Consider the following 22,550-nt stretch of genomic DNA (forward strand, 5'->3'; position numbering starts at 1 on the left):
TTCACATGCCACACACCACAGCTGCACCACCGGAGGAGTTCCCTGCACAGAAGAATAGATCTCGGTTTTGCCAACAAAGCATTATCATCCCTTTCAAACTCACAAGCAGGCTCCAAAGATATCGACCAACTGTTTTTAACCAGAAGCGTGTATCAGCCCTCACTCCCCAGCCCAAGAGCGCTGCTGAGGGCATGCCTGTAGTAGCAGCCGCAGCCAAATCGTTTTTTGCCTTTCCTTTTAACACCACCCGACGCCAGCAGAGCCTGGAGGTGTGCTCTGCCGTCAGCCGTGCGCCGAGCCCCGTCTGCAGGAACAGAAAGGACAGCACCAAAGGGGGCTCACGGGGAGAGGAAAAGCCATGTACAAGGGAAGGCTGAGAGGGTAAGAACAAAATAGCTGACAGAAAACCCCAGCCCAGCTGCAGCTCTGTGTCGTTGTTGCTCCGACCCAAGGGGACCCCTTGCTTTGTCACCCCAGGGGTGCGCTTTCCCTCTGTGCAACGTCTCTGCCTTTCTTGGGGAAGGGAGAGGGCGATGCTGGTGCCAGTGTACCCGAGTGGGAGCCCAGGTGTAACTGCAGTGGGCAAGGGGCCACAGAGAAGTCTGAGCCTGTTGGGGAGGTTCCCGCAGCATAAAACTGTCACTGGAGCCATAAACCAGCAGGCACAAAAGGCAATAGATAAAAGTGAGGGAAAGGTGGGGGGTAGGTTGTGGAAGGTCTAAGCCTGGAACTGGCTCACCCCAATGCTGGGCAGCAAGAGAATCCAAAAGTGCCCCTTCCCTGCTCGACTCTTTTGAGGTCTTGAAATGGTTATTGTGCCAGAGAACAAACAGGAAGTATTAGAACAGACATTTTCTGTCCAACAGAGGGGAAAGAAAAAGCTTTTAATGCAAAGTTTACTAAAGAAGTGCATCAACTGTGCAAATTGTTAGAAATGGGGGAAAAATACAGATTAAAGTTTTGACACATTTATGCTTGTGTATTTTCATGTATTACCATTATTTTCATGTATTATCATTATTATTATTATTATCTTGCAATAAGCAGAATTTTATATAGCTTCTAATAAAAACTGTTAGAGGAAGGAAGGAAAGTATCTCAATACCTGTAATGGTGCAGTTTATTACACAAAGTTTTAATAAGAGATATTAGTTTTAGGAGATGTTTTCATAAAGTTAGTGCACTTTAAAATAAACTCATTGCATTCCTGTTCAAGTTACAGATGATGGAACAACAACAAAAAAGCATAAAACATTTTAAGAGATATTTGTAATCAGTCTATACATTTTCAAGGCTGTGTATTAGTGGGAAGGAAAATAAAACCTAGGAGACAGTTAAGTTTGCTGTCATGCCTCTGCCATTTTCTCCCCTAACTCGTCTTTAACATTTTTGGGTGCAATTCAGCTTTAATACAGTCTTTATAGCTGGTGCATTTCTCTCCAGCTCATAAATTCTGAAAGGGTTGCAAGTTCACCTTCATGAGACTGATAAACCAGAATCGGAAAGAAAACTAAAAAGGTTTTAGGACTTTTTATTACTATTTGTTAACTCTGAATTTTGTCTCATATTTTGTGTTGAGGAACCAGACATTATGTGCTGCGTTTTTTGGAGTTAGGCTCCATGTGTATATGTGTACCACACATAACAGTGCTGAACAGCAAGGGCTGATTGTGATCACAATAAAAATGAAAAAAAAAAAAAATAAAATGGTTGCATGGCTTTGGGTAATTTATCTGTAACCTCACAACTTATTTTAAGTGTTTTCTTATCTGGTCTGGGGACAAAATGGAATAGGTGCTGAGATTCTGTGTATATTCTGTAGTGTGGGAATGCTTTATGCTCTTTTTAAAGTTTATTGTCTGCCCTTCTGTTAGAGCTCTTTAAAATGACATTATTTAAAAAATAGCCAGTATTATCTGTAGCAGATATTTATAAAAATGCAGACTTCTCTTTGTATTGCATTAACTTGATTACACAATAAATTTCATTCGACTTAACACATTTTTAAAGTGGCCATATCTTGAAGGTTAGTGTATTGCAAGTGGTTCTAAAGAAGTAGCTTTATGTCCCTGAAAATATGCGCAGGACACCCCCTGCAATAATTAATCCAGAATGCAATGTTCTATGGTCAAGACACAGGCAAGAGGATGCTTAAGACCACATTAAGACCTGAAAATTTTAACTTATCTGTGCGCTATAATCAGATAGCAACAACTATAGATATATTTGAACAAATCAGATCTATGTAATCTATTGTAATACTGCTTTCCAAAAGCATAAAGATGTCTTCTGTAAGAATTAGATGAACTGATTGGGCTTGAGTATTGGGAGTTCAATGTATTTTCTTTGGTGTACTTCAACCGGTCACTATATTTCCTGTATATGCACACACAAACACACACTATGATGTACGCTTCATATACTTATTTGATATATATGTATGTTCCCTAATCAAGTTTTGAAGAAATTTAAGCTAATAGACACCAACTTTCAAATAACATAATAGAAATTAAAAAATTACCTCTATTTCAGCACCACAGATAAAAAAAAAAAAAATTAAGCCTGTGCTTCATTTCTCTCTCTCTGTCCCCAAAATACTAAAGGAATGAAGTGTAATAATAATAATAATAAAAATATTTCCAGATGAAACATTTGGTGACATTCACATTTGCTACATTTATATAAATTCAGTAGAAAATCTGATAAAGATATCTTCTTACATTGTTTCTGTGGTTTATACACCACAGAGTTTACATGGTGAAAGTAAACAGAGATACTCAGTGGTTTATAAACTGGTTTATGTACATATGTATTTTAATGTGTAGGAGGCTGGGATGTGGAAGGAGGCAGGGTAAGAAGACAAAGCCTTCTGACTGGCTTAGACAAATGGGATTTTTTTTTACATAGGTGTTGAATCCTGTAGCTAAAAAATATGTAACAGTTGCTTGATCTGCAAGATTTCATTTTTCCTTAGTTCAGGTAGTGATTTCTTTGGTTTGGTTTTTTGTTATTGATGGGTGTTAATCTATTAAATAACCTACATCCTTATTCCTTCTCTGTTAAGTGTCTGTTCAGTTGTCTACTATTATTCTGAATTACTCTAATATGGAATATATGTATCTGAAGTGCATTCTCATATAAATCTCTGCATAAAGCAATTGTACAAAGTCTGCAAAAGTGCCAATGGTGACTTCAAATATTATTAATGTATCATGGATAATTAGTGATAGGATACAATCACAATCAACACTGGCAATCTTTGTACAGTTATTTAAATGGCAATATTTAGGGGTCTGTTCTAAACTGCATAGATCTGGATCTAAGAAATGGACTGTCTATCAGAAAATGTCATTCTTGGGAGCTGCATCTTTTTGTATAGAGTGCTTCTTACACCTTCCGTCATGTAGGATTGTGCTGACTGTGCTAATCCTTACAAAAATACGAATAGCAGGAGAATGCAATAAGGAGGAACACTCAGCTTCATAATTTATCAGTGGTTTTATTTTTTCTTTCATTTTTTTTAAGCTTTTATGAAATTTACAGTGGCTCCCTGTGTCAAAAAGGGCTACCTAGAAGCCCTGGAAAAATGTCTGAAACTTGAAAAGATATGGAAAGCTTTTAGCAATCTTCACGCTAATGGGGAAGAGGACAGCCATAGGGAGAGATGAAGAGGTGAAAGTTCTGCATGCAATTCCAGACAAAGGGAGGATTAGGTGGTTTAGGGTTTGGTTCCCTTGCCTGGCCATGATGCTTACCTCTCCATTGTCTTTGTATTGCTCTCTCGTGTTTTGCCCTTCTAATTTCTCCTCTCATTTCTTCCGCCCTCCACCTTTTTTACTGTACTGGAGAACTACCAAAAACGAAGTTGTAATGAGTGATTCCTCGAAGCTTCTCTTCTCTTCCAGCATGTATATACCTAAGAAAGCATTAAAGCATCATTTTGACCCTCGTAAAGCTCCACAGGATACGTACCTACTATGCATAGTGAAGTGGGGTGAGACTGGCAGACCTTGGAGACACTGGGTCAAAAATTATCATTACCACGCTGAAGTCTACTTCCTGGAGAAGATCTTTCAGACAAGAAAATACAATAATGTCAACTGTTCCATCACCTGGTACTTGTCCTGGAGCCCCTGTGGGAACTGCTGCCGTAAAATACTGAATTTCTTAAAGAAGCACTCGTATGTGAGCATAGACATATATGTAGCACGGCTTTTTTACATAGATAATAGAGAAATCCGCCGAAATCTGAAGAACCTTGTGAGCTCGGTGGATGTCAACATTTATGTCATGGAAATTAAAGGCAAGGTTTCCCATGCTCTGTGGGACTGGGAAGGGGTGAACTGGTGAACTTTGTGCATGTGTGAATCTGGTACGGACTTGCTTCTGTGTATAGTGTCCTGCCCAGCTTATCTGGGGGCACATCCATCACTATTCGGTGACTGTTGCATCCAAAAAAAGTTGTTAAAATATTGTAGAAGGGAGGCAGGATTCTTAGCCACTAGATCTGTATAAGAATTCTTCCTTATTTAGAGATACCATCTTTCTGTCACTCCTGAAGAGATGGGAGATAGAGCTTTTCCTTTGTCCTAAGGGACTGAATGCAGTTGCTGGGATAAGGCTGGTTGAAGGGGCCTTCTGCTGATAAGAGAGGGAATAAAAAGGTGCTCAGAGAGAATGGCATTAGTTCCAAATATGAAGTGGAGAGCATCCATCCTGTCCATGGCCAAGCTGTCTCTGTGTTATGGGAACAAGGAAGAGGTTAAAAAGTCTTGTTCCCTGAGCTTGTTTCAGATCTGAATAAACCTGGATTAGTCATCTTACTTTCATTTCTCCAGACTATACTTACTGTTGGAAAACCTTCGTCCGAGGACATGCTGCTGATGATTCCTGGACTGTGGGCTTTCAATCAAGGATAACCAAGAATCGTTTGAAGCTCCAGGGCATCTTTGAGGTTAGTAGAGTCTGAGGGACAGGGGGAACCACACGAAATAGTCTGGGGTTACTGAGCTGTAAAGAGCAGGGAAGAAGCAGTTCATATCTAGACAGAGTTTAAAGAGTGCTGCAGCATGCTTTTGGAAAAATAATATAGGAAAATCATAGGAACTGTCCTGTCCCACTGGGAGAGAAGCATTGTGGATTTTCTTCCATCATATGCAGCAAAGGTAGAGGGTGCAATTTTCTCCTTCAGGCTCCAGGGTGGGAAATCCCTTGATTAGCAGCTGAAACTTAGTTCTCAACCCAGAAACCCTCCACCAGAATTGTTTTTAATCTGGATCTGAGCACGGCTTTCTGTTCACCAAGTGATGCTGCTCAGCCACTTTCTGTCAGTATCAGTGGTGGTCTGATACCTCTTCCGAGTCACTTGGGTCCCTATGTACTTCATTAAGGTCCCTTCCAGAATTGTTTCAGCAACTTCCTTGACTACTCTGAAGGATACAGGTCCTGCAAGATGGGAAAAGGTGTTCAAAAGAGAATGTCTGTGCCCTGGGAAAATCCAGCCATTGTTTTTTATTTGTTTCAAACCTCCTGAAAGGCAGGACAGAGAAGAGAGAGTGTATTCACCAATGATACTGAAAGTTTGTGACCCTGGAGACAAGAAACCCTGCTTGAATGAATCCAACATATCCTTGGTCTGGCAGGACTGTGTACCAAAGAAAGATAGCAAAACTAATAGAAGTTCTACAGCATTTTGATTTCAATGTATTAGAGCTTTCTAACAAATGGCATATTTAGTGAAACAGAATGAAAGAAACTATGGCTAAGTAGATCACTGAACATCTAGGAAATCCATTTCATATGCCATCTGTGGGAAAGAAATATTCTGGGCCATCACAATACAGACTTCCACTGTATCAATTTCAAATCACAGCAAGTCCAAAGTGCAATTGTTAAAGGATCTTAATTACATATTTTTATTTTAATTTCAGGATCTCCCATTTATAGAATCATAGAATTACAGAATTTCTCAAGGATATATGGAAGGAACCCATAAGGATCATCATGACCAATGCCCTGCTCCTCACAGGACTACCTGAAACTAAACCGTATGATTAAAAGTGTCATCCAGATGCTCCTTGAAGTCTTTAACAGGCTTGCTGCCATGACCACTTCCCTGGGGAGCCAGTGACCAACCACTCTCACAGTGAAGAACCTTCTCCTAATGTCCAAGCTGAACTGCCCCTGATGCAGCTTCATTCCATTTTCTCATGCCCTGTTGATGGACACCAGAGAGAGGAGATCAGGACCCAGGATTACCCTGTCCCAGGTGGAGGATCTGGTAGTTGCCCTTGTTACAGTTTATGTATTTGCCCAGCTCTCTAGTCCATCCATCTCGCTTTAAGGCTTTTCTGTCCTCGAGGGAGTCCACAGCTCCTCCTAGTTTAGTATTATTGGCAAACTTACTTAAGGTAGATAATTAATCCAGATAATTTATAAAACCATTAAAGTGCAGTGGGCTTAAAACTGAGCCCTTGAGAACCCCAGTGGTTTTCTTGAGGAGCCTGATGTAACCCCATTTACTATAACCCTTTGAGCCTGACTCATTAGCCAGTTGCTCACCTACTGTATGTTTAACTGTGTGTTGAATGGTTTATCCAGAAGGATACTGTAATAGACAATATAAAAAAGCTTTGCTAAAATCCAAACTGACCACATCTACTGGCTTCCCTTGGTCACCTAGAAGGGTGACCTTGTCACAAAAGGAAATTTATTTGGTTAAGCAGGATTTCCTGCTCATGAACCCATGCTGGCTGTGACCAGTGGCTGCATTGTCTCTCAAGTGTTTTTCAGTAACTCTCAGAATAACCCTCTCCATAATTTTACCAGGCACTGAAGTGAGACAGAGAGGCCTGTAATTCCAAGGTCTTCCTTCTTGCCATTCTTGAAAACTGGGATAACATTTGGAGATTTCAGTTGACTGGGACCTTTCCAGACTCCCAAAACCATTGAAAAGTAATGGAGCCAGCCAGATCTCTTAGTCTCCTGGGATAAATCCCATCAGGCCCCACAGGCTTCTGCACATCCAGCTAGATGAGCAGCAAGTCTCAAGTTCAGGGCTGGCTGGCAGTTTATCATCCTGCAGTCATGGCATTCCAACCCTGGGGTCCAAGGGACCCAGGGCCCATCACTGGTGTTAACAACAGAGGTGAAGAAGGCATTAAACACATCTGCTTTGTCTATGTCCCTATTTGTGAGGTCAGTGACCCCATCAAGTAATGGACAAATGTTATTTCTGGTCCTCTACTGAGGGATTTCACCCATAGTATTGGAACAGCTGCTTTACTGCTTGTATGTAGAGGATAATCATAAAATGTTGCTAACATTCTCCAGTTTCCAAAAGCTACCAATATCTTGAATAGACAGCTTTCAACTCAGGGTCTTGATGACAGTGCTAAAGATCCCTGATGAAAAACTTCTGGATGGACCACTGGACCACTGGGAGCTCCTTGAAAAACAAGGCATGTTAGGCTGCACAAAGGAGTGTAGGATGCAGCCTTGTCACTTGCAGTAGTCAAGCTGTGAGGCCTTGTTTGCTCCTTTGTATTGTGAAGAGATATAAATCCTGCTGTCAGTACAAAGTGCTTGGGAATAGAATCTCTCTCCAGCCCCTACTCCTGATGCTAACTTATTTTTGCAAGACTTGGATAAATATTCATTGACTTACACTCATTCTAGTCACCCAACTCTAAAGCTATGATTGGGCATGCTTCTCTCATTAGAATTGCTAATGTTTTAACAGAGTTAATAGAATTACTCAGTTTTGGACCGGTGCAGCCTAAAGAGAATTTGGCTTATGGAAACTCAGATGACAACCTGTAATGCACAAAAAATGGCAGCACTCCTCAACTAAATAATGTTCACTTTGGTAGGTGTGTCCTCTTATTTAGACATGGGTCTTTACATCTTACAAGTTCAGGAGCTGGTGCTGTCAAGCTGGTCTTAAAGAGGCAGAGAAAACTGACCACACAAATTCTTATGAGTGGAAGAAAAACACAATGTGAAGACCAAAATGTGAAACTACTAAGCTCAATTTATGAAGTGGACCAAGTATCCCCCCCTCAATTTCTACTGCTGAAGGTCTTTGTAGCTAATTGTTGGCACAGGCTGACAACCAAACAATATCACAGTATACCTGCCTAGCATCTTTTGGGATGATTCTGTTGCTTGTTGATCCAACCCTCATTATGTTTAGTTCTTGTATACATTGCCCTGTTGGCTTTAGCTTACCATACTCTGCCCCTATCTGCATTGTAACAAGCTCTTGGACAAAGCAAGGCTGTGACAATCCTATGTCACAAGCAAGCAACAACTCCAAATTTTTTTCATAGTAAATACTGAAGGCAATTATTATGGTCTCTATCTCTTAGCATTGGAGAGCAAGACAGCATTAAAACCCCCTTAGCTGCCACCCTCACTAGGGCCTTCCACTGGCATACTGCTCATGGATGGTCCAGGAGCTCTATTTAAGCTCACATCTGCACTATTAATCCCTGCATCAGCTATGGTGTGAGTGTGCCTGTCTTCACTGTCACACCCATGTCTATGTCTATGCCCATGGCCAGCCATGGATTCTGTTGATCTGTTTCTTAACCTGTGAACTGATTTTCTGGGTTGTCCTCGGACCTGTCTCATCTCTGTGGACCAGCCCTGTGATCACTGTGCCTGTATGTCACCTTGGTTGCCATCACAGGACCTAATCCTGACCTGAGGATTGGCTTGTCTAGGATCTGCCTAATCAGACTGAAAATGTGAACTTTTGGCTGATCCTGGCTGCTGGCCCTGGGCCTGCCTTGCTCTCCTTTTCTGGCTACACTGGATGAGCACTGGCTAGCAAGGCTCCTTCTTTGCTGTCTCCTTTATCTTGCTTGACTTGACTCCTCACCCCTTAGGGCTGTAGCTGGCCCTTGCTGTGCCTTGGTAGTGTCTGGCAAGAGCTGCTGTGGCTTGGTCACAGAAAACAATGGCTCTGGATACTTGGTCAGTTGTCTAGATTCTGCTTATCTATAATGCTATGAAGGAATGTTTATTTAAAACCATTGCTTTGGTTTTCTTTAGTCATATTTGCCTAGGAAATATATCTGTGGTCAAAGAGTAAGCAAGAAGAGACCTCACATTCAGCTCAGTTCTCCCCTGGGTGTGTGTATGTGAGAACAAGGAAGAGAAATACAGACTGCTCTATCTAATGTAATAGTAAAAGTAATCATACCAAATGAAATCAAATAGGCCTCATATCAATGATTCAGCTGAACAATATTTCTCAATAGTAATGTAGAAATTAGAAGCTGTGTCTCAAACTAGCAGAGACAAAAACCAAGTCCCGAGCTCTTGTTGCTGCCTTAGCTGTCTGGAGAGCTGCCATCTAACCATGTGGCACAAGCAAAGTGATCTGGAAGCTGAGGAGTGATGTTCTGTACTTGGATGCCTTGTAGCTCTCATGTACAGAGAAACAAAGGCTTGAATCCAGTCCCAAGTGTCTTGTCACTGCCAGTCCCTTAGGCACTATGGCCTTTCTGTTCCCTGTTTGACATGTGTGACATTTTAGTGTCCTATGGACTGAAATTTGTGCTTAAACTTAGTAATTTAGAGATTATGATCATATGCAGAGTAAGGCCTCATCCAGCACCCTGTTATTCCTTCCTGGTCTGTTTACATCTTTGTTGTGGTTTAAACCCAGCCACACAGCTCATGCACTCATTCCCCCACTTTCTCCCCCAACTCCCGGGGAGCTGGGGAGGAGAATCCAAAGAATGTAGCTCCCATGGGTTGAGATAAGAACAGTTTAATAAGTAAGGTATACCACAAATCACTACTGCTACCACCAATAAAAATAAAGATAGAGAGAGAGAATAAGATACGACCCGCCGAAATGAGCCCGACCTGGAAGAGAGCAAGACCGAGCCCTTCCGGCGAACTCCCAGTTACCTCCCAGGGCATGACATGCCGTGGTATGGAATACCTCTTTGGCTAGCCTGGGTCAGGTGTCCTGTCTCTGCTTCCTCCTGGCCTCTTCTCCTTCCTGGCAGAGCATGAGACTCACAAAGTCCTTGGTCAGAGTAAACATTTGAGCAGCAACTACAAACATACTTGCTATCAGCACCGTTCCCAGGCAAAAAGTCAAAAAACACAGCGTTGCACCAGCTACCAAGAAGGCGAAAAAATGGCTGCTACTGCTGAACCCAGGACAATCTTCTTCATCTTTCTAGCCCAAGCCTATGTCCTGCTGCACAGCATGACAACTGCTTTCCTCCCAGTCTGTTTCCTGCCTGGACAAAGGTGCTGCTAGCTGCTGTCTCTCTTCCTTCAGCATCCCTGCTGAGGCTCAGATGTCAGGCACTGAAGGGGTTGGAGCTCCATCACTGTTTTGGCCTGGACTTCTCCTTCAGCATATCAGAGCTCTTATGCCAGCATTCTCTGTATGTGCCACCCACCTGTGCATCTGCATGGTCACTTTGTGGCATCCCAGAGCTTTGAACACACACAGGGAACAGGCAGAGCTTTATGTCCTCAAAGTGGCTTTGGGAGCCTGGCTCAGCTCTCCTTCCTGATCTGTAGCCCCAGAGATATGATACAAAGCCCCAGTGCTTTGCACTGACACTGCTTTGTTTGTGCTGCATCCATTGCTACCATGGGTGTGGTTAAATCAAGAGCAGTTTTCTTGCTAAATGAAGTCTCGGTTCATCCTTGAGCTTTAGCCATGGAGGTAGGAGGCAAATATCTCAAAGTGTCTCTGATGAAGGTAGATTGTGGACTGGGCAGTAGGCTATGGCAAAGGAGGTGCAGATGGATATGTTCCCTATCCTGCAGCCTTGCGTATCTTACAAGACAAGCAGTAACTGCGTTAGCATCCAGATCTGCCATCTGCGTTAACCGTAATAGTGAGGTCTGGCAGGGTTTCCCTGTCAGCATCATTCATGACTTCTCTAAGACAGGAAAGCTGTGATAGGGTAGATAGGTGAGGCATGATGCTATAATTCTCTCTGCTTCCAGCAACCATCTTGGTTATTGGTTTACCCCATATAGTGAGGCCTTTCCACAGCAATATCCTGAGCAGTGAGAGCCTAATCCATAGCACTAAAGCTGAGACTATTTGGGTAGTTGGAGATAACTTTCAGTCCACTTCCATGACTGGATCTGATGAACATTTACAGTTGACCTCATTGGGTGTACTCATTTGAGTAAACCATGACAGCTCAGCTGGGTTTTTGGATATAAGATCTGCCCTTCCACCCTCACAGTTCCCTACTATAAATTTCCATCTATTTTTCTCCATTTCTGCCATAAGCTGCTCACAAATATTGCTTAGCCCCATATGGATCTTTTAATTCCCTACTTCTCTTAAGATCTACCCAGATGCAGTGATTGCAATCCATAACCATCACTGCAGCAGGTGTGGCTCCTCCTTGTACTGTGGAATGGCCTAAGCAACACAGCTTTAACCTGGGAAAGGGCGGCTGGGACCCACCTCTTGAGGTGCATTCCCTAAATCTCTCCCCTTGCAGGGTTCTCTCACAGCTGTACCAGGTATCCCCTGCATCTGTGCCCCATCATGACTGTTCAAGTTCAAAGCTATCAAGACTACTGATAGGTAGTCCCCTGAAGATTGTCCAGCTGCTGCTATGAGGAATATCATAAAGCATTTACTGATACTTAAGCATGCAGGTTCCTGTCTCCCAGTCCTGCTCCATGCCAGTGACAGTAGTGTTACTTGTGATGGAGAGACTACATAGTAACACAGGGCTTCAATCATGAAGATCCTGTCAGAACAAGACTCTCTGGAGTCTTTTGAAGACTTCTTACTTGAAGACTTCTTTATCAGCTTACCTGTGGATACCCAAGTAGAGTGGATTTCTAGCCTACCTGTGGACATGAGATGGTGAAGTAGGTTAACCCTGGCAGGCAGCTAAGCACCACATATCTGTTTACTTTCCCCTCTCCCTTCCCAGTGGGATGGGGGAAAGGGAAGAATCAGAAAAGGTGAAGTGAGAAAACCCATGCACCAAGATAAAGAGAGTTGAATAAGCCAAGGGGAAAAGAAGACAGGACACTCCAAATCATGCAGAAGCAGTCACTCACCATGAGCAGACCGATGACCAGCCAGTCCCCAAGCAACAGCAATTTCAGAAAAAAATCCCCTCCCCAAAAGTTTTATTGTTGATCATACCATTAGGGGATATGGAAGAGCCCTGTGGTCATTTCGGGTCTTTGGGTCAGTTGTACCAGCATGTGCTGGCCATCCCTGGCCTACACACTTGGGGGCAAAGTCAGAAACAGAGAAGACGTTGATGCTGTGTGAGTGCTGTTTATCAATAAGCTAAAATGTCTGTGTATTATTAACACTGTTTTGTTCACCTGGCTAAACCACAGCACTAGGTGGGCTGCAATGAGGAAAATTAACTCCATCCTTAAGGGTGCCCAATGGTTATAATGCCTGGTTCTGGTAGGCTTTTTCTGCTTCTGATGGAGGCTTTACCTCTAGCTTATAGATGAATTCTGCGGAGATTTTAACCATATGGTTGCCAATGAGCAATCCCAGAGTGCTTGGAAAAGAAAAGCTCAGCACAGAAAGTCCCTAGAGCTGCTATGAACACTCTCTGGTATGACTGGTAGAAAAATAACAGATGAATCATTGCTTTCCCTCAAGTGAACTTCACTTGGTTTTGTTGTCCCCCAAACCCTAACAGTTGTGTAATAACTCTAGGCCAGACTCAGCCTCTCAAAGTGAGTATGGACACTCTGATGTCCAACGTGTTTGGAGTATTTATTGTTCTGCCAAGTGCTTTGACACAGTACCTACATTGAAACAGAGAGGTAGAAATGAGGCAAAATCAGAAAGATAAACATAGAGAACTTTTGTGACGCAAAGTGGTGTGAGATGACTGTAGAAGGACAGCTTATAGTAGAAAATTATATTCGAAAATACAGATAATTTTCTGCTTCTGATGGAGGTTTTACCTCCCATGGGAGCTGCTTCCCTTGCTGTTCACTTGCAGCTTTTCTTTCTTTCACACTTGATTCCTCATGAATTATATTTGATCCACTTCTCTGACTTCTAGAACCTCACCACTTACTGTGAAAGAGCTGCATTACAATGATATTGGCAAGTCTGGCTAAGAAAATCTAATACTGAAATAAGCCACAGGTTAAGTCCTTCTCGCTAGCTACCTGTTCTCCACCTTGCCTGGGCCAGGGCTCTGTCCACATACCCTTGTGGCTGGCTGCCATTCCATTGTTCGGAGTCACTCATAAATCTCACCCAGTAGCAGCTGGGCGTCAGCAGTTACTTTGACCCCTTATGTTTTGGTTTCCACATATAGAAACTGAACAAGTCTCGGTAAAGTATGATGATGCTGTGTAACCTACAGAGGAAATGAAAGCAAAGGTGATAGGAGACGTAAAGATGCCATGGGTGGGTGTGTTTACAGCTGTCACGGATGACTGAGTTTACAACTCAGTCAGAGTTGCAAACTGATATACTGCTAAGGACATGAATTTGTGTATCTACAAGCTTGGTTTGATATGCATTATTGCATTATTATGCATACATAGAGATGTAAATATCTGTGTGTGTATTCATACATACGTATTCATACACACACAAAGACTTGTTTTAGCCCTTTTTTAAATTTGCAGTTCACAGAGTAGATCTCAGAAGGCTCTCTGGGATTCTTTCTTTAAAAATAGGTATATCTACTGAGAATTCTCCATTAAAAATACAGCTATCAACTAAGACATCTCCATTAAATCCAAACAAACATACATTGGATTTTCCTTTTACTGTCAAATGTGCCAGCAGCAGAACACTAGAACTAACCCCAAATTTGACATTACAAATTAAGCCCAGGAGGTGGCTTTTAAGTGGAGATTGAGAGCTAAGCCTCTGTGGTATGAGCCCCAAGGTTTTAATCATATTTAAGTTTTGCCTTTCCCCTTGCTTACAGACTTCCACTGGGTGATTCTCACCACTTCCCAGTAGATCATTCAGCCAGAGATTAGAAAGCTCAGTACCTGTAAAATCCTCAGAGATCTGCAAACTGGGATCTTGGCTGATTCAGACCCTTTTTGTCTTCTTTGATGTGTGATCTAGCTTCTCTTCTGTGATCCTCTTTCATCTCTCCAACCTGCCTGTTTTTCCCAATTTCTTCCATATGTTTCCATTTCTATGACTTCTACCTCACTCCAGATTTGTGTTCTATGCTGAATAAAATCCTTCAGTGTGACACTGGAGTTGGTGTTACCAGTGTTTACAGTATGGCTCTATTACCACCAAAACATGGATTATTGTGAAGGTCTAAGGAACCAGGTGAGTTATGAGTGTATGTCCAACGTTCTATGTGCCCTTTGCTGTATATATACCTCCAAAATGCATTTCTGTTCAGGAAGTATGCATCTGAGGGTGGTGGTTATTTCTAAAATAATCCACTTTCTGGAGTGAGTGAGATATGTTCAGATGTTACCAATAGCTCAGCATTGCCATAACCTTCACATTGATCTCTATCTCAGGCAGCTTCAGTGAGGGGAGATGATGGACAGCATAAGAAGTATAAAAATACTTTGGTCACACCTGTTTGAGTAATATGAGGTTTACCCATACACACAACCCTTGCTGCAGACATACTGGACATAAGGACATACTGGATTACTGCTTTTTTTGCTCATAAAGGCCAAGAAAGAGTTTTCCCACCCAGATACACGGTTGGTTTAATCTTCTGGAGGTTTCATCACCCTCTGAAGCCCTTAAGTTTGGTTCCTGTAAACAAGATGTGTGAATTCATCTGGAAACATTAAAATCCACTTTTGTGGTAACCTTGTCTTCATGATTTTGTTAACCTAACTGACATATTCGGGAGGGATTCATTTAGTCACAGGCTGGAAGGAGTGTCAGAATGATATTTCCCTTTTTCTTTAACTTTCCTTTTGTTTTCTACCATCTCATAGAACACCTGGATATACCTGGAAATGTGCTGCAAATTTCATGCTTCTGCTTGGAACAATTTTTCTCTCTGGAGCTCCTGCTACTAAGCACTGCTAGGCTAGTCAAGCTGTTTCTTGTAAATTAGACTAAGCATCTAAAAGCCTAATTCACAACTACGTATTTGTGAACATCTACTGCAGAGAGAAGGAAATTAGGAGAATACTACACCTCACACTAAACCATATCACCCAAGGCTTCATCCAATCTGGCCTTGAACACTGCCAGGGATGGAGCATTCACAACCTCTCTGGGCAACCCATTCCAGTACCTCACCACCCTCACGGTAAAGAATTTCTTCCTTATATCCAATCTAAACTTCCCCTGTTTAAGTTTTAATCCATTTCCCCTTGTCCTGTCACTACAGTCCCTAATGAATAGTCCATCCCCAGCATCCTTATAGGCCCCCTTCAGATACTGGAAGGCTGCTATGAGGTCTCCATGCAGCCTTCTCTTCTCCAGGCTGAACAGCTCCAACTTTCTCAGCCTATCTTCATATGGGAGGTGCTCCAGTCCTCTGATCATCCTCGTGGCCTCCTCTGGACTTGTTCCAACAGCTCCATGTCCTTCTTATGTTGAGCACACCAGAACTGCACACAGTGCTCCAGGTGGGGTCTCACGAGAGCAGAGTAGATGGGCTGGATCACCCCCTTCAACCTCGCATTTCTAGCTTTACTAAGTGTCATGTCTGTGAACTCAATACACATTAGTCAAACTCTTATTTTATTTGTTTAAGAGATCTCTAAGTGTCTGAATTGATCCCATTTACTCTTCCTAAGGTATCAACTAAGGAAGCTATTAGGAGGGAACAGTTCTGTGCTGTGAAGTGATGTGATTGGTGATCTTGCAGCCGAAGAGGCCCTGAAGGCAGATGCTTCACTGCCCTATGACCCGCCATGACTAGACTTCTCCACAGATTGTCTGTGCAGTGCCTGAAACCCTCCTCCCTCTGTACTCTGGCATTCATGTTCACTTCTCTTTGTTCTGCCCTTGCAGGAAACCGAGTATTTTTGACATTAGAATGTTGAGAGCTTGCCTCTGAGAATGCAAATAAATCACTCCCTTAGCTTTACAGTCCCAAGCACTGAGTAAGGCAATGGCTTTGTTCTCAGGGAGCACATATTACTGGATGATGGCTCACCAGGGATCCACTTCTGCAGCTTGCATCAGGCCATAAAATAATTGTGTCACAAAACCAGAGGAAACTGTAAATGATACAGACTTACTCAACACAGTCATCTCTAGATAAGCCATATCTTTATAAACCTCTTGCTCTGCAAGCCAGTTTTGGGTGTATCAGTAAGAGAAAAGCTTCTCTCCAGCAACTAGCATTGTTTGACTCATTTTCAGATTAAATAGGAAACACTTTTTGCTGCACCTTGTGTGAGTTATGTAACAGATCACAGGAAGGTGCTGCCCAGTTCATAATGCTGAGCAGATTTCTCAGGTCACTGGAAAAAGCCTATTCTTTTTATATCAGGGCACTGCTCTGTTGTGACCAATAGCTTCTGCAGGTACTCACCGGCAGGCTCAGGTCTTACTGTCAGGGTGGCCACATGAATACAGTCCTCTTCTCAGTTGTGAAGTTTCGTAAGTTCCTGGGTGTCTGCACAGAACAAACGCTTCACTGCCATAGATCTCCTGGATGCTGGACAGCTTGCTTAGAGTTGGCCTGAAAGTGTCTGCTTAGTAGCTGACCTCAGTGTGGTCCTCACACACATTGAGGGTCTTCCTTGTCCATGTGAGGACCCCGGTTCAAGGATGTATGAGCATCCCTTGAAACTCCAGACTGTCCCATGAAGGGAAACAGCAATAACCATCACCACCTGCTGGAGACCCACAAAATCAACAGCTTTTGCAAATGTCTTCTGTTTTCTTCTCTCCATCGGGTTCTGCCTGACTTGCTGTTGATACCTGTATGCCAGAAAACTTATCATCTGCCATGCCCCAGCTATGTGACTTGATGCCATTTGTGTAGATGTTCTTCCTCTCCTGGTACACTGGGGTGACTAGAGAAGCAACGCGTTTCTATCCTGGGGCTAGTGATAATGAAGAGATATAATTTATGTTCTTCACTGCAAAAAGAAGTTACTCACTTGTTAATTCCAGCTCCTGGCAGGCAAGCTTGTCTACATCCCAGATCCACTTCTGAGTGGGACTCACCCTCTTTTGGAGAACTTGCTTTTGGTTTCACCCAGTGGGGTGGTTTGTTTGTGTGAAAGCAAGTCACGATGAGGAAATATCCAACTGAATAACGTCACTAACATCCAAAGTTCAGCCTTGGGGAATAGAAACTGAAAATCCACTTAAGATTAATAAAAGGACAACCATCACCCAAGAGGCGGCAGACAAATCTAGAAATATCCATGGCTGCTGTCACTGATAGAGGTAAGTACATGTATGTGAAAAGCAGGTCTATTTCTCCATATTCAGTGTAGGTATTTACTATAGTTGTACATAAGGAACTGGTGAATACAAATGTGTACGTTGCCACATGAAAATACACGGGAGGCGCTTGTGTATTTGTGTGTCTTACCTCTTTGAATGCATTACTGTATCTTGAGTCTGTTTTTATTAACCTGATGTTGCATTAGTCAGGGAGTGCATAGACTGAAATGGGCCAGGACAGGAGATGTAAATGAAATTTTGTTTTCTGACCTACTACCCCAAATGACTCACAAATCTTTTTTATATAGATCCTGCGCCCAGACAGAACAACCAAAGGTAAGAGATACAGTTGTATCACTGTGTGCCACCTGGAATCCATGGCAATTTCCAGAGTCAGGCAAAGCAAAGAATCCTTGTGCCCTGTTTTCCTCTTATCATCCCTTTCCATGATCTTCTTTTCCAGTTATCTCACTGCTTTGACCAGTGCCGATCTCAGAGTGGTGATGGGGTTGCTTAACTTCCCAAGATCAATCAAGGAAGTACTATGGGTGTTTCACCAGCGCCACTTTAGGGGAAAAATTTTGGACCCTTCATCAAATTCTGAATTCCAGATTTAGATCATTAGATTGCAACATTCTTCCATCTGACATTTTGTGGTGGGAAAGGCTGAGAGTGGGAGTTTGGCTCATGTTGAGAGCAGGTAACAATGGGACCAAACACCACTGAAGTGTGGGGATGCTTGTACTGTTGGTACCTTTGTCGCAGGTGGAAGATACAGCCAGAGTACTTCAAAAGAAATTATTTGCCTAACCAACATCCAAAGGCGGTGTGCCTGCTGTATGAAATCAGGTGGAGCAGAGGTACCATCTGGAGGAACTGGTGCTCAAACAGGTCGACCCAACATGCTGAAGTCAACTTCTTGGAAAATTGTTTCAAGGCCAACCCATCAGTTTCTTGCTCTATTACCTGGTTCCTATCTACTACACCCTGCGGGATATGTTCCAGAAGAATTCTGGATTTCCTGAGTGGATATCCCAATGTGACCTTGGAAATATATGCAGCCAAGCTGTTCAAGCATCTGGATAACCGTAATCGGCAAGGTCTCTGGAACCTGGCAAATAATAGAGTCATTATACACATCATGAGTCTTTCAGGTAACCCAACCACTCCTTGTTTATGGATTGAAAATTTTGGGATTATATGCACTTTCAGCAGTTGTGTTTTGTAATAGTGATGGTGACTGGCATTGGGGAGGACTAATGGATGCAAAATGCCATTCTCTTCTGCCTTATTTCTTCTTCAGTACAAGGAGAGTTATGTCTTTCTTTAGCCTTCCATCCCTCCTTTACATACAGTGAAAAATCCTGAGTGTAAGATATAGCCTGTCTTTCCCAGTACATATATGCAGATGCAGCAAGTAATTGGTTTCCTTTGATAGCTGGAAAAGAGAAGGGCACATATCTAAAAGAGATTTTCAGATGGTGTATCACAGAGGACATGTCTTGCATGTGTGTCTTTTTATATGTATATCTTGCTTGCCTGTTGATGTTTGGTTGTAAAAATTGTCCAGACAAATAGCTCACAGAAAGGAGCATACATTTGAAGAGATGAATCTCACATACCTATCTGGTACTGGAGTGTGGAGCTACAAAATCTACCAGGTCAAATTTAAACTTAAAGGACATAGCTTGTCTTGGGGAACCTGTCTCTGGGATTATACCACCAAAGCAGTGACAGAATTTCTGGCCATCCTATTAACAGTAAGATCAATATGAAACTGCTAAATGTTAGGGTGTTTACTCCAGGTTTTCTCTGACCATTGAGATGTCAGACAGATCCAAGATTAAAACAACAGGCTGTTGTGATCAAGCACAAGTCTGTCAAAAGGCATACCTGAACAGCCCTGGTTGTATGTGTCACCTCCCTTTTCAGTCCTTCCCAGAGAAGCAGCATGCTACTCGCTGGTTGCTTCTCCCTTGGCCAGCATGCTCTATCTTTATGCCTGATGTGCTATCTGTTATAGGGGTTGCCCAAGACACCGTAGTGATCTCTTCCTGACAATTCCCCTTTTTAGACATATTTCTATTTGTAGAGTTTTGGTTCCCCTTTCCACTAACTTATTTGTGTAGCTGCAAGTCATTGTTGGTCCCTTGCATGAATGCCCTCAGATGAATATCTATCTCCTGCCTTTTACCATTTTCTTGCTGAGAAAGCAGTGACTCACTGGCATATTCATGAAGAAGGAATTGGGCATGCCTTACATCAAGAGTGACTGGATCTCTCTCTTCACAGATTACAGTTACTGCTGGAAAAGATTTGTTGCATACCAAAATGGAGAAGATGATTATTGGCCCTGGAGTTTCGCTCCATACATCTTTCTGAATTGGACAGAGCTCTGTCATATCCTTTTGGTTAGTAGGCACTTGAAGAAAACACTGAGAGTGAAAAGTAATGCAAAATCTTAGGAAAAGGAGATTTGAAGTATCCTGGCAATGGTGCTAACAGAAATGATAGTAGGAAAAATAACCGTGGGCTGGACGCTGCATGAACAGAAAGCCCAGCAGGCAAGACATTACCAAAGACTATGATGCTATATTGTGCCTTTGTAGCCAGGAGTAGAGAAGAGAATTAACAATACTCCCAGGGTTGTTTTTTTTTTAAAGAAAAGAGGAATTATTTCAACCCTTTGCATGGGTCAGCTACAAGTACATTAGCTTGCAGCTTACTAGAACTATTTGATCCCAAAATCTCCTTCAGCTATGTAAACATGATTCAAGTAGACTTGTCTTGCCTCTCAGGACAGAGCCACTACTTTCAGCTGATTCCTGGGCAAGTTCAAAAGCTCGAATGGATGGATTCACTTTCAGGATCAGAACTTGCACATAAGAGTATCATATGACTGAGATCTGCATTCCTTATTTCTTGCAATCCATACATCTGCAGAAGCTATTTTTATGACCTGATATCCTACTGTACAAGAAAGAGAAGGTGGTCTGCTGAACAGGGGAGAAAACCAGGACTGGAGTTAACTTCCTGGCTCAGCCACTGCCTGTTGGGCAAGCTGGCTCTTGCTTGAACTTGTCTTATATGTAGAGTGTGGGCTAGCAGAATGGACAGCAGGAGACAGATGAAGGGATGTATAGTCCTGTCCATAATACGGACAGGAACTTAAAGTTTAGAAAGAGAAAAACCCATTTGTGAGATGCTGTAAATGTTTTATTTCTGAGTGGGGAAAAGGTACACATTAGACTTCATTTCACTTCTATCTACCTCAAACTTTACATAGGTCTTTTAATACCTCAGGACCTGACCTTTCTAAGTGTCTGAATAAGACATTCAGGTGACAGGATACACAGAGTCAGTGGCATTATCCATCAGTTAGCTGATCTAACAAAGTAGTTAATGCAATGGAACTGCTCAGGAATACTTTTTCCTTGGCTTTCGGCCTTCCTAAGTCTCCTAATATCTGAGATGATTAAATAGTCTAGCAACTTATGCACAATCAAATGCACAGTGTGATGCTTACCAGGGAGCTGAGCAGAGCTTCCTGCTAAATACTTGTGAGTACTAACAAACTACAGCCCACTCAGCACAGTTGCCTGGGTACAAGGTGAATAAGCCCTTCACATCTTGGTTTTAAAGAGCCAGTTAACAAATGACCTTTCCCTACCTATGCCCCTGGCAGCCTGGTTGATCCCTACTGAGTCCTGGTGGCTGGGGAGCTCGCACTGGGACACCCATGCTGAAAATTAGACACTTGCTCAACTGCTTTGCGGTCTCAGCCAAACTCAAGCCAGACCTGAAATGAAGGTAAACAAAGCCATTATCAGTAGTTCTGACTAACTACCAATCCTCCACAGAAGGTATGGGAAGATCTATTTGCTTGTGAGCACTCAGCCTCATAGTACTAATTATGCAGAGGTGTAACGAGAGTTAGTTCCAGGCACATGCTCCAGAGAAATACAGACTGTTAAGTAAAATCCCTGGCAGAAGAAAGACTCAGAGGAACTGTAGAGGGTCTGGTGAGTGCAAATGCAATGATAAGGAGGCTGGAGCACTTGCCTTACAGGGAAAGACTGAAGGAACCGGCTTTGTTAGACCTAACAAAAAGAAGGCAAATTGGGATTGCAGTTTTCAACTACATAAAGGCAGTGAAGACAGAACTAGACTCCTCAGTGCTGCACAGAGGGAAAATGAGGCAGCAGGCACAAGCTTTGACAAGGGAAATTCCAGCTGGACAGAAGGAAAAGTCCCCCCTGACAGCAGTGCTGCACTGGAGCAGGTGCCCAGAGAGGCTCCATCCATTCCTATCAGACCTCCATCCCTGGAGACACTGAGGACTTTCCTCTAAGCTTTGGAGTTAGCCGTGCCACAAAGTTGTTGTTGTGCTGGAGACCTCTTGAGGGCCTTTTAACCCCCCTCAAAACTCTGCCTTTCCACAGGATCTATCTCCACTTCCCTTGGATTCAGCTGCACAATCTGCCACCTTTTAAATATTCTGAGTGGTCTGTCTTTCTAGGAGGGGTTTACACAGCAAAGTAAATTCTGAGGTGCCACGCTGTTGCCTAGAAAGCTGTGTCCCAAGGGACATTATCTAAGTTGTTGAAGGTGGATCGGAGTGATCTCTTGGACTAGGTGTATTTTCAAACTCTGGATCATGCTGAAGAGACCAGCTTAAGCTTTTGGCATCTAATTTTTAATGTTCATTGTTCATTTCTTCCTGCTAGGGACTTCCTGCAATGCTGTCAAACTGAATACTAACAAGCACCAACAGCATGCCTCCGACAGTCTTTTCTGCTGCAGCCTTCAACTATGAGCCTCAAACTGCCACCAGAGAAAGCTCTCATCACTGTCTTTGCCAGTATTTGACACAGCAGAAGGAGCACATGAGAAACCATCAGAAAGTTTGCATGAGGCTGCAGGACATGGTACTCTGTTACAGAGAGTAACGCCTCTCATGTTCTGACCTGATCCAAAGAAGTAATCAATCAGAACAATGCATTCTGATGTTGAGAATTTCTCATGAATCTCATTTCTATGGCTATGTGTGTAATGTTTTAGAGAATATGTCATACTATTACAGTATTTATGTAATATTATTGTTACATTACTGCTTTTATTAATACATAATACATGAATATTACTAAGGATTATATTTCTTCATTTTGAGGTTTTATTTTCCCTATTTTTA

At 42.6% G+C, this 22,550-nt stretch overlaps 1 protein-coding gene and 1 long non-coding RNA gene across 4 annotated transcripts; both read left to right on the forward strand.

The window, feature by feature from the left end:
- Positions 1-275: 275 nt before the first annotated feature.
- On the forward strand, positions 276-6,656 carry LOC115946720 (uncharacterized). Its single transcript, XR_004080764.2, has 3 exons — positions 276-381; positions 4,839-4,954; positions 5,931-6,656. It is a non-coding gene; the product is annotated as an uncharacterized lncRNA (long non-coding RNA).
- A 10,443-nt stretch (positions 6,657-17,099) lies between these two features.
- Positions 17,100-22,392, forward strand: APOBEC1 (apolipoprotein B mRNA editing enzyme catalytic subunit 1). 3 transcript variants are annotated; one of them, XM_031050105.2, is made up of 5 exons: positions 17,342-17,359; positions 17,668-17,695; positions 17,823-18,513; positions 19,652-19,770; positions 22,087-22,392. In XM_031050105.2, the coding sequence occupies exons 3-5, from the start codon at positions 18,066-18,068 to the stop codon at positions 22,111-22,113; spliced, it is 594 nt and encodes a 197-aa protein (XP_030905965.2). In that variant the 5' UTR covers positions 17,342-17,359; positions 17,668-17,695; positions 17,823-18,065; the 3' UTR covers positions 22,114-22,392. The 3 variants fall into 3 exon arrangements, with proteins under 3 accessions (XP_012984775.2, XP_030905965.2, XP_030905964.2); XM_013129321.3 differs by lacking the exon at positions 22,087-22,392 and having other exon boundaries at positions 17,100-17,359; positions 18,125-18,513; positions 19,652-20,123; XM_031050104.2 differs by lacking the exon at positions 22,087-22,392 and having other exon boundaries at positions 19,652-20,123.
- The last annotated feature ends 158 nt before the right edge of the window (positions 22,393-22,550 follow it).

This window comes from Melopsittacus undulatus, chromosome 5 (assembly GCF_012275295.1).
Source record: "Melopsittacus undulatus isolate bMelUnd1 chromosome 5, bMelUnd1.mat.Z, whole genome shotgun sequence".
Taxonomy (NCBI): Eukaryota; Metazoa; Chordata; class Aves; order Psittaciformes; family Psittaculidae; genus Melopsittacus; species Melopsittacus undulatus.